The sequence below is a fragment of the Oncorhynchus keta genome, chromosome 26 (assembly GCF_023373465.1).
Source record: "Oncorhynchus keta strain PuntledgeMale-10-30-2019 chromosome 26, Oket_V2, whole genome shotgun sequence".
In the NCBI taxonomy this organism is placed as follows: domain Eukaryota; kingdom Metazoa; phylum Chordata; class Actinopteri; order Salmoniformes; family Salmonidae; genus Oncorhynchus; species Oncorhynchus keta.
In genome coordinates, this window is record NC_068446.1 from 15,410,944 (window position 1) to 15,428,180 (window position 17,237).

The window sequence follows — 17,237 nt, forward strand, 5'->3', positions numbered from 1 at the left end:
GGTCCTAAGTCTTTGTATGGTGGATAGGCTTTCATTGGTAAAACAGCCTTTCAAAATAATAGTACTTCCGGGATGGATTTTCCTCAGGTGTTCGCCTGCCATATCAGTTCTGTTATACTCACAGACATTATTTTAACTGTTTGGGAAACCTTAGAGTGTTCTCTCTCCAAATCAACTAATTATATGCATATCCTAGCTTCTGGGCCCAAGTAGCAGGCAGTTTAATTTGGGTATGCTTTTCATCTAAAATTCTGAATGCTGACCCCTACCCTAGTGAAGTTAACAATTTCTACACTGTATTTCTGAAAGATTTGATGTTATTTTAATTGACAAAAAAATAGCTTTATTTCAAAAACAAGAACATTTCTAAGTGACCCCAAACTTTTGAACGGTAGTGTATATAGCCCAATAAGCACTAATAAACAACTGGCGTCAGACAGTCAGTATGTCCTTAAAAAATACATTCCTGTACATAGCATTTGCAGCCTCCTCAACCTGTAGCTGCCGAACCTTCACAGGGTCTGAATGGGACTTTGAAGAGTTTGAAAGACATCAACAAGTGTTGTTCATTCCTTCAAGTCTGCCTTTTCCAACTTTTCTATTGTCCGAAAGTCATTATTAATTTGAACAATACTAGACTGTCTTTTTTCCGCGTTTTCTATTGTACTAAAGTCATTTTAATATGAACAATACAAAGGGCCAAGATGAGAGCTGGCTGGGTGGGTCATTCAGAAAATGAATGGTGTCAGGAACAAGCAGGACAAGTGGCACTCAAGTTCCCCACTGGGCCGGAGACCCTGGCTGAGGTGTGTGTGTGTGTGTGTGTGTGTGTGTGTGTGTGTGTGTGTGTGTGTGTGTGTGTGTGTGTGTGTGTGTGTGTGTGTGTGTGTGTGTGTGTGTGTGTGTGTGTGTGTGTGTGTGTGTGTGTGTGTGACTCACACTGGGTCTGATATCCTTAAAAGAGGGCTGAGACGGGTGGGAGGCTAAGAGGACAGGGGTAGGAGGGTTCTCCTGAGACCTCTTTGACAAGACTGGATGAAAGGCCGGGGGTTTCTTTAAAGCATGTGGGTGATGGGTGAAAGGTCCTTGAAGTGGCAGGGCATTCATGCATTCATTCATTTACAATTATTGTCTCCTGTTGCAGAAGGCCAAGGAACGAAAAAGCAAGAGCGTTTTAAATGTATGTTATTTTGGAAATGTGGTGATGTTAAAACTGGCGAAATGATTGGCTTTCATTTCATGGTCATGGTCATAGCATAACATGTCAGCCTCATTCTTGAATATCCAGTAATAAAAAGGTGCCACCAGAAACATTTTTCTTTTTCGAAACACAATCCTTTGTAGTCATTTTGGTGAGCACTTAGTTGACCCTACACTAAAGAATCACCTGACTTGGGAAAACTCTCTGTGGTCTCTACCAGAGTATGTGAGCGGAGCTGGAGCTGAGCAAAGAGTGGAGCGTGCTCAATTTGACTGGAGCACGAAGCGAGATTCCCAAAGGCTGGTGCGTTGGCTTCCCCCCTGCTCCAATTTCGCTCCATTAGCGCGTCGGTAGTGCTTACTTCACGAGCTCAGTGCATGCCTGGTCCAGCATTTTAATATATATATATTTTTTAACCCTGGTCCAGCATGCATTTGTAGGTTACTTGTGTGGATCTATATCCCCTTGCTTTAGCTACTGTCATAATTTATTTTTGACCCAATAGGCCTGGCATATTCCCACTTTCAAGGAGCTTTCTGTTTTGATTGAGTTATTTTGCCTAAAAACCTTTAGGTCTACCTCTATATATATGAAAAAATAACTCTGCATGTCTGCTCAGCCTGGCGAGAGCGGCCAAAAGGGTGTTAGCTGGCCTGCTCTCCAGGCACCATCGCATGAGCCTGAAGCCACAGACTCTGGCCAATCTAGTGTTTCTAAAAATGTATTCAAAGGCACTGTACCTTGATCCTAATAAGTATTTTTTAAATGTAATTTATATTTAATTCTAAGCAAGTCATAGTCATACGTTCAATTTATAGATTATAATGATTTAATACAACTGAATGTTGTTTAAATGCTGAGTGCTTCACAATATATTTCTTTGTAGGCTATAGCCTTGAAATAATTGAAATAATATTGAGTGAATAATTCATTTTTGTTCCTCCTGTCTGGCACATGACACATTTATAGTGTTCATATGCTGTTTAATCTGACATATAGCCTATTTGAAATGATGAGCGCTTCTTACGTTCACCTTTTCATGTTTATTCAAATAGTTTTCATTTAAATCATATGCTTTGGTTTCAATACTTCAAAACCAATTGATAGGTCCAGTCCAGGTATTCACAAAAATAGATGTGTGTTGGTCAAATTGTGATTTTAATGAATGGAGCGAATTCAGAGCGGCAGTTTTTTTCTTCTTCCTGTGAGCGTGGAGCGGTTCTTAGTGGAGCGGTTCTTAGTGGAGCGGTTCTCAGTGGAGCGGTTCTCAGTGGAGCGGTTCTCAGTGGAGCGGTTCTCAGTGGAGCGGTTCTCAGTGCAGCGGTTCTCAGTGGAGCGGTTCTCAGTGGAGCGGTTCTCAGTGGAGCGGTTCTCAGTGGAGCGGTTCTCAGTGGAGCGGTTCTCAGTGGAGCGGTTCTCAGTGGAGCGGTTCTCAGTGGAGCGGTTCTCAGTGGAGCGGTTCTCAGTGGAGCGGTTCTCAGTGGCGCGGTTCTCAGTGGAGCGGTTCTCAGTGGAGCGGTTCATAGTGGAGCGGTTCTCAGTGGAGCGGTTCTCAGTGGAGCGGTTCATAGTGGAGCGGTTCTCAGTGGAGCGGTTCTCAGTGGAGCGGTTCTCAGTGGAGCGGTTCTCAGTGGAGCGGTTCTCAGTGGAGCGGTTCTCAGTGGAGCGGTTCTCAGTGGAGCGGTTCTCAGTGGAGCGGTTCTTAGTGGAGCGGTTCTTAGTGGAGCGGTTCTCAGTGGAGCGGTTCTTAGTGGAGCGGTTCTCAGTGGAGCGGTTCTCAGTGGAGCGGTTCTTAGTGGAGCGGTTCTTAGTGGAGCGGTTCTTAGTGGAGCGGTGCTTAGTGGAGCGGATCTTAGTGGAGCGGTTCTTAGTGGAGCGGTTCTTAGTGGAGCGTAGTGGAGCGGTGCTTAGTGGAGCGGTGCTTAGTGGAGCGGTTCTTAGTGGAGCGGTTCTTAGTGGAGCGGTTCTTCGTGGAGCGGTTCTTCGTGGAGCGGTTCTTCGTGGAGAGGTTCTTCGTGGAGAGGTTCTTCGTGGAGAGGTTCTTAGTGGAGCGATTGAAAAGCACATGGAGCTCCATGAGCAATGAGCGTGACTTCCGACCGCTCAACTCCGCTCACATACTCTGGTCTCTACCCCTATGACCTATGAGTCCATACTTGTTTTCTAGCCATGTTCACAGCTTTATCATCTTCACTATGTCCGGAGAGGATGTAGTCAGCACCCAGTTTCAGTAGAGACATAATATCACAAACGTTTAAAACCTCTAGTCGTGTACACACGTTACTGGTTCATCTGGCTATCCCATCTGTCTCACTTTACACAGTGGCTACTGTGTTCCTGGGGGAACTTGTCATGTCATCCATCACTTAAAGGGATAAAGATGTATGTCTATATTCATGCAGGGTTAGAGGGAGACATACCAAGACCTATCTGAGAGAGAGAGAGAGAGAGAGAGAGAGAGAGAGAGAGAGAGAGAGAGAGAGAGAGAGAGAGAGAGAGAGAGAGAGAGAGAGAGAGAGAGAGAGAGAGAGAGAGAGAGAGAGAGAGAGAGAGAGAGAGAGAGAGAGAGAGAGAGAGAGAGAGAGAGAGAGAGTGTTTTCAACCCCTTTGTTATGGCAAGTCTAAATAACTTCAGGAGTAAAAATGTGCTTAACAAGTTGCATAATAAGTTGCTTGGACTCATTCCGTGTTCAATAATAGTGGTTAACATAATTTTTTTGAATGACTCTGTACCCCACACATACAATTATACGTAAGGTCCTCAATCGAGCAATGTATTCCAAGCAAAGATACAAACACAAAGACCAGGGAGGTTTTTTAATGCCTCGCAAAGAATGGCACTGATTGGTAGATGTGTGAGGAAAAAAGGAAGCAGACACTGAATATCCCTTTGAGCATGGTGAAGTTATTGATTACACTTTGGATGGTGTATCGATACACCCAGTCACTAAAAAGACACAGGCGTCCTTCCTAACTCAGTTTCCGGAGAGGAAGTAAAATGCTCAGAGATTTCACCATGAGTCCAATGGTGATTTTTAAAATGGTTACAAAGTTTAATGGTTGTGATATAAGAAAACAGGATGGATCAACAATATTGCAATTACTCCACAATACTAACCTAAATAACAGAGTTAAAATGAAGCCTGTACAGAATAAAATATTCCCAAACATGCATCCTGTTTGCAACAAGGCACTGCAAAAATGTGGCAAAGCAATTCACTTTTTTGTCCTGAATACAAAGCGTTATGTTTCCAGCAAATTGTACAAAGCATTATGTTTCAGGCAAATTGTACACATCACTGATTACCACTCTTCATATTTTCAAGCATGGTGGTGGCTGCATCATGTTATGGGTATGCTTGTCATCGGCAAGGACTAGGGAGTTTTCTGGATAAAAATAAACGGGATACAGCTACACACAGAGTCGAAATCCTAGAGGAAAATCTGCTTCAGTCTGCTTTCTATCAGACACTGGGAGTCAAATTCACCTTTCAGCAGGACAATAACCGAAAACATAAGGCCAAATCTACATTAGAGTTGCTTACCAAGACGACATGAAATGCTCCTGAGTGGCCTAGTTACAGTTTTGACTTAAATCGGTAAGACATTAAAATAGATTTTAAAACATTTTCTAAAAACATGTTCACTTTGTCATTAGCGGGTATTGTGTGTAGATTTTTTAAATATGTAACACAACAAAATGTGGAATAAGTCAATGGGTATGAATACTTTCTGATGGCATTGTAGTATATTGCGGAATGCTTAATGTCCATCTCCGCTCTCTAAACTCAATCTAACTGGATTTGCAGTGCATACAGATGTTTTAGTACAGTAACAGACATCCTCTGCACCCCTACACAGTCAGTATAGTGTTGATTATCTACTTGCCTTATTCTGTGTCAGAGAAATAATTGACTCACGGATTCCTCTTTCCATTGTTTCTAAGCACTGAATTATTAAGTCAGCACAGTAGACTGGATTTATATATTTTTTTACAAGGGTGAACGGTGAAGGTATATTCACATTCTAGCCCACTTCTGTATGAATCCACCTCAGGATGTACAGTTTCTGCAACTATGCCTGTGTATAAAATCATAAAAGTTAGCCATTCCTAGACTGGGTCTGTTTATTATCACTTGATTGAAAGATGGGTCTTCATTTGGAGTGACTATTTCAGTCGTACGTCAATGGCCCAATTGTCAGTGTAATTTTTATGGACACAGATGTAGGACATATGACTAGTATCCACACACCTGGTAACCCACTTGGAGATGGAACAAAGATTCATTTGAATCTTTTCCTCCCCCTTAGTTTTTTCCTTATGTAAATCTCCACAGACAAAGCATGCTATCAAGCTTATTATGAATCTTATTTTGCAGAGTGGCAGCTCTTTCAATTATAACTATAATTCTGTTGTTTATTACCATTGTTTCACAATAGCTGGTGCCATTTTGTCAAATCAGATGTATTCGTCAAATAAGGGATTGTTTGTGTGACGTTGTACTGTGGACAGGTTTTCGGGACTCTTGCTCTCAGATTTCACGCTTTGATGGGAAAGTTTAACGACTTCCCTGACTGACAGCCCCCGTCTCCCCCCTCTCCTCCCCCACCTCACATCGTCTGACTCCCCCGTGTCTCCACATTTATCCTGCTCCAACCAACTTCCTCCCTACCGTGCTTCCAATTTTACAGGCACAGATTGGTTCATGATGAATCCATATTTCACAGCTAGCAGACAGAATGACTTGAGCTAGTACTATCCCTATGAAAATATTTATTTGCTTCCTGTATTTGTGGCCCCTGGCTAACTCGGTGCTGAGTGAGTTACTGTTATTGTCAGCGCTGTGGCCCTAGCAATTGTGTAGTTCCAAACTAAAGCTCCTTAGAATAACATGACAGGGCAGAATATTGCTTTCCCTAAACTGGTTTGCATGGTCCACGGACCCTGGGAATGTCTGCTAGGAGACGAAAACCAATGACATTGCAGGATAGAGATCCCTTGGTCCATATGGGAACTGAGATACCACAGGTTTAATGGCCACACCCTGACATAGTGGCCCCACCCTGTCTATTACATGTATTTCCTGCCTTTCAATTTCTTTGTATAATTAAACAAATGTTTTAAATCCTGTCTGTCTTTATTTGGGAATGTGTACAGGGTAAAGGATGTATTCTGCAGTGTCTTCTAAACTCAGCAAAAAAAGAAACGTCCTCTCACTGTCAACTGTGTTTATTTTCAGCAAGCGTAACGTGTAGATATTTGTATGAACATAAGATTCAACAACTGAGACATAAACTGAATAAGTTCCACAGACATGTGACTAACAGAAATGGAATAATGTGTCCCTGAGCAAGTGGGGTTAAAATCAAAAGTAACAGTCAGTATCTGGTGTGGCCACCAGCTGCATTAAGTACTGCAGTGCATCTCCTCCTCATGGACTGCACCAGATTGCCAGTTCTTGCTGTGAGATGTTACCCCACTCTTCCACCAAGGCACCTGCAAGTTCCCGGACACTTCTGGGGGGAATGGCCCTAGCCCTTACCCTCCGATCCAGCATGTCCCAGAAGTGCTCAATGGGATTGAGATCCGGGCTCTTCGCTGGCCTTGACAGAACACTGACATTCTGCAAGAAGGGTACCACATGAGGGAGGAGGATGTCTTCTCTGTATCGCACAGCGTTGAGATTGCCTGCAATGACAACAAGCTCAGTCCGATGATGCTGACACACCGCCCCAGATCATGACAGACCCTCCAACTCCAATTCGATCCCACTCCAGAGTACAGGCCTCCGTGTAACGCTCATTCCTTCGACGATAAACGCGAATCCGGCCATTCGCTGTCCGTCCTGTCTCCCTGTAGCTCTGTCTTAGTCGTTTCACAGTACGGACATTGCAATTTATTGCCCTGGCCACATCTGCAGTCCTCATGCCTCCTTGCAGCATGCCAAAGGCACCTTCACGCAGATGAGCAGGGACCCTGGGCATCTTTCTTTTGGTGTTTTTCATAGTCAGTAGAAGGGCCTTTTTTGTGTCCTAAGTTTTCATAACTGTGACCTTAATTGCCTACCGTCTGTAAGCTGTTAGTGTCTTAATGACCGTTCCACAGGTGCATGTTCATTAATTGTTTATGGTTCATTGAACAAGCATGGGAAACAGTGTTTAAACCCTTTACAATGAAGATCTGTGAAGTTATTTAGATTTTTACAAATGATCTTTGAAAGACAGGGTCCTGGAACAAGGGACTTTTCTTTTTTTGCTTAGTTTATTTTGTGAAACATACAGTGTATGAATTAAAGCTGTGTAAAAGTATCTCTTTACAGTAACCTTCATATCCTTCTGAAGATACACTACACGACCAAAAGTATGTGTACACCTGCTAGTCAAACATCTCATTCCAACATCATGGCATTAATATGGAGTTGGTCCCCCCTTTGCCAAAACAGCCTCCACTCTTCTGGGAAGGCTTTCTATTAGAAGTTGGAACATTGCGGCATTGACTTGCTTCCATTCAGCCACAAGAACATTAGTGAGGTCGAGCACTGATGTTCGGCAATTAGGCCTGGCTTGCAGTCTGCATTCCAATTCATCCCAAAGGTGTTCGATGGGGTTGAGGTCAGGGCTTTGTGCAGGCCAGTCAAGTTCTTCCACACCGATCTCGACAAACCATTTCTGTATGGACCTCGCTTTGTGAAAGGGGGCATTGTCATGCTGAAACAGGAAAGGGCCTTCCCCAAACTGTTGCCACAAAGTTGGAAGCACAGACTTGTCTAGAATGTCATTGTGTGGATTAGTGTTTAGATTTCCCTTCACTGGCACTAAGGGGCCTAGCCCGAACCATAACAAAAAGTCCCAGACCATTATTCTGTGACGTTGATTCCAGGCATTTGGAACTCGGTAGTGAGTGTTGCAACCGAGGACAGACGATTTTACATGCTTCAGCACTCGGCGGTTCCACTCTAGCAGGGCACGAACTGACGTGTTGGAAAGGTGGCATTCTATGACAGTGCCACGTTGAAAGTCACTAAGCTCTTCAGTAAGGCCACTCTACTGCAAATATTTGTCTATGAAGATTACATGGCTGTGTGCTAGATGTATACACCTGCCAGCAACGGCTGTGGCTGAAATAGCCAAATCCACTCATTTGAAAGGTGTCCACATACTTTTGTGTATATACAATGGTCTACTGCTGGGGGATGCCTGGAACAAGACACATGAGTGTGTGTGTGTGTGTGTGTGTGTGTGTGTGTGTGTGTGTGTGTGTGTGTGTGTGTGTGTGACCATATGTGCACGTGTGTGTGTGTGTGTGTGTGTGTGTGTGTGTGTGTGTGTGTGTGTGTCCATATGTGCACATGTCTGTCTCTTGAGTGTGTGTGTGTGTGTGTGTCCATATGTGCACATGTCTGTCTCTTGAGTGTGTGTGTGCGGGCGTGTGTGTATGTGTGCACACGCTGTGTGTGTTGTGTATAGTGCGCTGGGGGAAGGCTCTGTTTGTTTCTCTTCGGAAATGGCTTTGTGGGAATATCAGATATGTTCCGAACGGGCACATGGTATGACATCACATCCTGTACCCAAGTCTTGGCATGTCACCAGCAGTATGTTGAAGCAGCAGAGTGCATTTCTTGGAAACTCTGGTCAAAACAGTGCTCTGTATAGGGAATCGGGTGCCTTTTGGGGCGTATCCAGTGTCTTTAAATACGTCTTAAGCGTGTTTGCTTACAGAGTATTTATACAGTCTCTGAGACTGAAGTATCCTTTTGAGTTTCTATACGCTCGCATCCTGACTCTCCTCCTAGTACTAACCCTTTTGTGAGCGATCCCAAAGTATCCACGTTCCCCAGTCTTCAACATTAGTGTAATAATCAAAGTACTCAACAAGCCCACACTACAGAATACATTTCAGTTCACATATATATCTTCTGAGTAGAGACTGATATACTGGGACCACCTGATTTTAATCTGTGTGTGCTTAACTGTAATTCGCAAAATGGGCATAACCAGACAAGTGAACTTCAGTAGATGTTATATGTATTGTAAGGGGTAGAGTAGAGACTGATAGAGATTGAGAACTAGACCAGTCCTGTTACTGGCTGCCTGTGCTTCTCAACTCCCACAACCTCCGTTGTAGGTTAAGGTTAAGTGGAGTTGCAAGGAGTTATGCTCATCTGAGTCAGAGTGCATTTTTATCTGTCAGTGTCAGAGCCTCCCCCATATGTGACCTCTCTCGCTCTCTCTCCCTCGCTCTCTCTCTCACTCTCACTTTCTCGCTCTCACTTTCTCGCTCGTGTCTTTTACTAAACTCCTGGTTTGATGTGAATGCCTTTTGGTTTCTACCCCGCCTAAATTCAGTCACCTAAACAGTCGTCATTTCCTCTTGATGCTTTTCCCAGTAGTACTATATATCGCAGTCAGCATATTCATTCCTTCTTTATCCCAAATGGCACACTATTCCCTGGTGCCATTTGGGACACATACTATATAACCTTGTCAGAATATTCAGATATAGAGAGACTCTTGACTTACCTACTTACTTACTGGAGTGGGAAAGAGAGAGAGTCAAAGGCACAGCAGGAGGTTATCAGCTCTTTTTCATTTTCCCTGGCATATTTTGACTTTGGCCGTGAAGCATGTGTGTGGGTGGCTTCTACGTCTCCCTCGACTCACAGGACTTAATTGAAACTGTGGGTAATACGGTAATGTAAGGTATATAACAAATGCCTTTTCAGTACCGTTGCCCCATGACGCCAAACAACAACCTGAGTGACATTTTTACATTTAGCAAATGGTTTCAGGAATGGGTTATTTCAGTCTCCCTTCATACTGGAACCTTCCACAAGTTATGATGATTATACCATATATGTAAAAATGTTCACATCTAAATGTGTTAACTTAAGGTAGAATACCTATGTAAATATGTAGGCCAATAGCTGTAACAGTTGTTGTCTGTTGCCCTTTGCCCTCTATAAACAGGTGCGTGTGGGTGTGAAAGAGAGAGGCGTAGACTTTTCAGTCAGGAAGTTGAGGTAGCAGCAGAAACATGTCACCTTTTATGCATCCATTTACCATGTATGTCTACCATCAACGACAGTACATCCTCTCTGTAACTGGAACCTCATCTTTCTGTTACTTACTTTAGTTACTCATTTATGATATCATATATATATATATATCAGTTCTGAAACTGTTGAGGTACACAGAATGGTTTTCTGTGGGTTTTGAGTATTTATTTATTTTTAAACATGTTTGTGTTTTCTGGTTGTGGATAGGTCTTGGTGTTGAGGATAGTAGGATGTTGAGTCTGTGGGTCCAGGCCATACCTGGCAGGACCAGACCATGCTGTCTTCACTCAAACGAATGTGCTCTCCATCCCACATGCTGCACTCCTGCAGGGTCCTCTGTCTGTCTCGTCTCTTTCAGAACCCAGGCTGAGACAGGAAGAGACAGTCCTGTGGAAACCACACTCTAAAAAATGATTGGCTAAAAACAACCCAATTTGGGTTATTTGATAACCCAGTGCTGGTTAAATAGTGGACAGAACACATGTCGGGTTATTTTGACCCAGCTAGTTGGGTTGTGTGAATAAGCAAACAAATTGGGTTGTTGGGATTACCCAAACATGGGTTACTTTAACCAGCAGTTGGGTATTTTTACTCTCATGCTGGGTTGACCCAGCAGCTGGGTCTTTTTTAATGTCATCCTTAGGTTATTTTCAGGAGGCGTGGCTTATTAGGGGTGTGTCTTTCAGCTAGATCTTATTGGCACCGTGAGAGTAAATGTCATTCCTGTTCATCATGTTAAGTTTACATACTGCAATTTCTTTATTGTACACATGGTTGTATAATATTTAGATTATGTGTTCATAATATTATAATAAGATATACCATCTCGTATCCCAGCAATGGGATTTACGTAGGATTTTTGGGAACTCATACACTTTTGTAAGCGTCATTGAAGCTACAAAAATGTCAATGTTCAACCTTACCCTGTGATAACTATGCAGCAGAACGAATGAACAGGAATGACATTTTATCTCATGGGTGACTAAAAAAATAACTGTCTGTATGCCACGCCCATACCAAACTACTATCTCAATAAACCAGCACCAATAATCCAGCACCTAGCATTAATATTTTATTCTCCTAACCAAAATCGGAGATAAATATTTTGCTGTTACGGTAGATATCGCAGATTGAATATCACTTTTTACTGTCATCTGCTAGATCTGCTGGGCTTTGGTCTTAGAGGAGCCTGCTCTGCAGTGTATAGTCTGTTTAGTGAATTGTCTTGTGGGCACTCTGTTTCAGGATTGTTTCTCATGTGGGGCGAACATCCACTTCTCTCATTCCGCTCTGTGGGCGTTTGCTCGGCCTGGCCAGCCAGAGGGGCTAGCAGCTGCTGGACAGGAGCAATAGAGGGAGAGAAAGCGGTACAGACAGTGATAGAGAGGTACAGACAGTGATAAAGGGAGAGAGTAGGAGGTATAGATGGGGGAGAGGGATCAGACAAGGTGACAGAAGAGACAAAGCTGTGGCAAGGCCACAAGTCCGCCCCCCCCCCCCTCCACACTGTGATGACCATACCAGATGTGCAGGATTAGACTCCAGTTGGTTTCAGCTACACAGTAAAATATAAATAATACAAGGATATTATGGTTATAATAGAGGATGTTTGTATAAGTACATGTCTTTTAAAGTTCCTGTGTGTAAATATATGTAGTAAACTAAGTTCCCGCTTATAAATGTCCAAAATACATCATTGTTTAATAATGTTGTGAATATGGCTGACCATAGATTAATATGTAATACAGAGATAATCAGAGCTGCTTTCTGAGTTTGTATCTCGTTCTCTTCGTTGTACACTTAGTTTTTGGGGGAAACGATGCTCGTATTGTTGCTCAATTGCGTCTTGGCCAAAACCACTCAGTCCTGATATGATATTTAACAAGATACCCTGGATCTCCAAAACATTATTCTATGGGATGGAAACACTGTCTTTGTTTATTACCCACAGCTGCATTTGTGTTTAGTGTTATAAAACAAATGCTTGGTTTCCTTCAATTATTGTCCAAATCTTCCGGATTCTTTTCTTCCACTACACTGTATTGTCTCAGTGTAGCCCTTTTTTTCCATGAAGTTAAATGAAGAAACAACATCACTGCCCAACAAGTACCGTAATCTCTTGGCCGTCTTCCAAAAAGGACCATTTTTTTCTTCTGTCTGGCTGACGGGGTGGTTGTTATTCCACTGTGTGGTGTGGGGAAAAATGTGAGTTTAAGTGCTGTGAGATGAGGACTGAAGGCTGATGACTTTGGTTCGAGAGGGACCGGTGTGTACTCCTAGGGGAGGAGAAGGGGGTAAGGAGAGGTGGAAGGTGGGGGACAGACACAGAGAGAAAGGTACGCATGTCTCAGGCTTTGTGCGGATCACATGTGCAGTGTGTGTGTTTGTGTGTACAGTACAGCAAAACAATAGCTGCACTCAGAGAGAAACCTTCCTCTAGCAACCCACTGTTGAGGTACAGTATTTATGTCAGAGACAGAGGAGTTTTAAAGTTATCTCCCCTGTCTTTTACTTCTCTTTAATAATTTACAAATGTTCCCCACCGATTGCCATCGGCAAACCATAGCGTGTTTATCGTGCAGTGTTTGAAACGTGAGCAGGCCTTGCGCAGGCTGGCGCAGCCTGTTGGGCTGGCAGGCAGAGTAAAAGTGTAGGGACTGACCTACAGGGGGAAGCCTGGCCACAACTAGTCCCCTGAGACACAGTTTCTCTAATGGAAAAGGCCTGTCCAACGCCTTGCACAAAACCGTAGGGCTGTCTGTGTGTGTATGTGTGTGTGTGTGTGTTTTAAGTAGGTAAAATCAGTCAAAAGTAGTGCACTAGATAGGGCAGGGAGTTAGAATAATAGAATACAATAATAGAATGCACAAGGTGCAATTTAGAAATGTGGTTGTGCATCAGCAGTCACTTAATTAGCTCATGTCAGCAATTTGTATTTAGATTGGGAAGTTAGTCTAGCGGCCAGCTATCTAAACTTGTAGTAATCATGGTCGAATTACCGATCGGGGTGGGGCCCGTTGATCATCAATTATCATATTAAAAACTGCAAACAGGGTGGAGGCAAAAATGTGGGCTCCCGAGTGGCGCAGCGGTCTAAGGCACTGCGTCTCAGTGCTGGAGGCGTCACTACAGACCCTGGTTTGATTCCAGGCGGTATCAGAACCGGCCGTGATTGGGAGTCCACATTTGGCCTAGCGTCTTCCGGGTTAGGGTTTGGCCGGGCTAGGCCGTCATTATAAATAAGAATTTGTTCTTAACTGACCTGCCTAGTTAAATAAAAAATAAATATTACAGGAAATTAGCTGTAAAACTGCAAATTTTTCTCTCCGTCCCATGCCAAGAAGTGTAGAATTGCAGGAAATTAACTTTAAAACAAATCTATCTTCTCTTTGCTGTTATGAGGGGGGCCGCTAAAATGTTTTACTCGCAAGGTGGGGTTGGGGTTTCACCACGCTGGGATTTGGCTCTGCATGCCTGACATGGCTCGTTAGTCCCACTGTTCCTCTCCACATGACAGCCATGGATGGATGGATGGATGGATGGATGGATGGATGGACGGATGGATGGATGGACGGAAGGACGGACGGACGGACGGACGGACGGATGGATGGATGGATGGATGGACGGACGGATGGACGGACGGACGGACGGACACAGGGAGAGGAAAGAGGCAGAAGGCCCTATTTTTTTGGACCACTGCCCTCAGGAAATGAGTATCTATGGCAGTCCGAGATTTAGATGTAGCCTATTTATTATAATTATAATACCTCACAATGTTACCTGAACCAGGCTAATCATTGTGGAGTGAAATGAAAACAAGAATACAAAAGTGAGATTCTGATCCATAGAGAGAGAAATTTATCCCACCGCCTCCAACATAACAACATTATTTTTTTGATATATTTTTTTTTTTACTTTCGAGGTGCTGTTAACAAGTTGTGCTCGTTATGGTCAATTACATGATCCCTGTTATAGTCCATCCGTTCTTGTTATCCTCCAATTCCAAGGTCACCAGTCTTTTCAGTGCTGCAGGACACACACACACACACACACACACACACACACACACACACACACACACACACACACACACACACACACACACACACACACACACACACACACTGTAGACCAATCTGACAGGCTTCTCGCTTCAGACTCTCAAAGGAACACCTCCAGTGCCAGCTCTCCACAGCAACTTCTATAATTGACACCCCAGTCATAACGGCTAATTATGGGTTGTCCAGAGCCAAGAGCACTACACTGAAGTGTGGTCCACCTCCTGTAGTGATTAGAGAATTAAGAGAAGGCCCGATTTTGACCATTTTAAGGGAAAAGAGAAAGAAATGAAAGTGCAATAAAGGGGATTATAATTGGAGTGCTCTTTTGGGTCATCTTGATTGTAGGTCTGGCACCGTAACAGCCTGTAGAAGCTTAGCTAGACACTGCTTTGTTCAGAGGCGCGGCCAGTCTGTATTAGTGGCCTGTTGAGGGTCAGAAAGAATGATGCTGCTCTTTGTTGAGAAGCCAGTCTGCTGTGTAGTGGGCTGTGGACTGGAGAGAATGGCCTACTTTGAGAAGTAGTGAGCTTTGTGCCCGGACAATGTGCGCGGGCGGGCAGCCTTTTATTTTGCTACGCCCCAATGTAGATAATGATTATGCCACTCATTATGGTTGCATGCGGACATTCCTTTATTTGCCCTCGTCATTCACAAAAGAGCAGCTGATTCGTACACTCTCTAATTATGAACAGTCTATAAATGATTTCCATAACCTCCGTATAAAGTGTTCTGCAGTTCGTTGGACCGATGCTGCAGTGTGGAAAACTTGCCTCTTGTGTCTATTGGCTTTTTTCCTTTAGAACTTCAGTTGATGTTAAAGTGTGTTTCCTTTTTATGCAGATTCTCGAGCTACACGCCGGTGATCTTGGAGTCTCGAAAAGCAATTGCACGAGTTAGCACTCATCTCCTTTTTCTTTTCTGCCCCACAGGCCCGTTGTCACGCAGCCCGTGTGAGCTGCTGCCAGTCGGCGTAGGCCACCCGGTGCAGGCCCTGCTAAAGAGTTTCACGGCCATGTCAGGCTGTGCCTCCCGCGGCACAACAGGACTGCCTCAAGAGGTCCACATCATCAACCTGAGGGGCCACGGTCCTAAGGGGCCAGACCACAAGACTACAGAGGTCAGACACGTGTGTGTGTGTGTGTATATAGTGTAACCACCTATATACAATACAATGTATAACAATATGCTGTGTATAATATGACGGACCAGAGGATACACCTGCAGAGGTCAGTCACCCACCTGGCTGAGCTAACGCAGAACAGCCACACCTGGTCCAGGGAGTCATATACATATACTGTAGTCTCACGCTATCCTCACCTGTGTATACTGTTATAACTGTAACCCAAAGTGCACACCTCTGTCAGACAGCTAAACATCCAACGTGCATCCCAGCATGCTGTTTCTACCATAGCATTAACACGGATGTCAACAAAAACACTGGTGTCATTTTGAGTTTAGTGGCCTCAGCAGATGAGCACATTAAAAAATATATATATATATATAAAACATTTAAAAAACGTCACCTCCTCTTGTTTATCTCGGTCCGTATCGTTCCATGGGCAGTATGCCATCCTAAGAATGTAGATGACAGTGTGGGTTGGCATTCAGGTTAAAAAAACACTTTGTACCAAGTTAATTGATGCTATAATGACTGGAATTGTGTTAAGTTAGGCTAACTCAAGAGCTTTCTGGGGAGAGGTGCATCATTTCTCATTTACTTTATCATTGCTCAGCAGCTGCTCTGCTCACATTCAGTCAGAAGATCACAAAATGTTATTAACACGAGAAGGAAGAAATAGAAAAGAAACGATAGTGGACTTGTTCCAAGAATAACAGCAGCGTTAACTGAGGATGTTTACATGCTACTTTACTTCTCATATGTATATACTGTGTTCTATTCTACTGTATTTTAGTCAATGCCACTCCGACATTGCTTGTCCTAATATTTATATATTTATTAATTTCATTATTTTACTTTTAGATTTGTTTTTATTGTTGTGAATTGCTAGACACTACTGCACTGTTGGCGCTAGGAACACAAGCATTTCGCTACACCCGCCATAACATCTGCTAAATATGTATATGTGACCAATAACATTTTACATTTGATTTGGATGGAGGTGGTGGTGGTGGTGGGGGTTTGTAGAGTCTTTGTTTAAACTCGCTTGCACAAGGGTGGAGTGTGCAGAAGAATCTGTGTTGCTCAATGTAGGGGAGATTTTACAATACACAGTAGTTACAGTTGAAGTCAGAGGTTTACATACACCTTAGCCAAATACATTTAAACTCAGTTTTTCACAATTCATAACATTTAATCCTAGTAAAAATTCCCTGCCTTAGGTCAGTTAGGATCACCACTTTATTTAAAAAATGTGAAATGTCAGAATTGTGAAGTGCACCAGTCCCTCCTGCAGCAAAACACCACCACAACATGATGCTGCCACCCCCGTGCTTCACGGTTGGGATGGTGTTCTTCGGCTTGCAAACCTCCCCCTTTTCCCTCCAAACATAACGATGGTCATTATGGACAAACAGTTCTATTTTTGTTTCATCAGACCAGAGCACATTTCTCCAAAAAGTATGATCTTTGCCAACCATATGCAGTTGCAAACCGTAGTCTGGCTTTTTTATGGCAGTTGTGAAGCAGTGGCTTCGTCCTTGCTGAGCGGCTTTTCAGGTTATGTTGATATAGGACTCGTTTTACTGTAGATATAGATACTTTTGTACCTATTTCCTACAGCATCTTCACAAGGTCCTTTGCTGTTGTTCTGGGATTGATTTGCACTTTTCGCACCAAAGTACGTTCATCTCTAGGAGACAGAATGCGTCTCCTTCCTGAGCAGTATGATGGCTGCGTGGTCCCATGGTGTTTATACTTGCGTACTGTTGTTTGTACAGATGGACTTTGTACCTTCAGGC

The 17,237-nt window shown here is 43.5% G+C and overlaps 1 protein-coding gene across 2 annotated transcripts in view; it reads left to right on the top strand.

Moving 5' to 3' along the window:
- The window catches only part of LOC118358997 (transforming growth factor beta receptor type 3), a 139,534-nt gene that overhangs the window by 31,716 nt on the left and 90,581 nt on the right, over window positions 1-17,237 (top strand). For both annotated transcript variants that reach the window (XM_035737104.2, XM_035737103.2), the window contains exon 3: window positions 15,248-15,435. In XM_035737104.2, coding sequence (XP_035592997.1) covers window positions 15,248-15,435 — 188 coding nt within the window. The remainder of the gene's footprint in view (window positions 1-15,247; window positions 15,436-17,237) is intronic.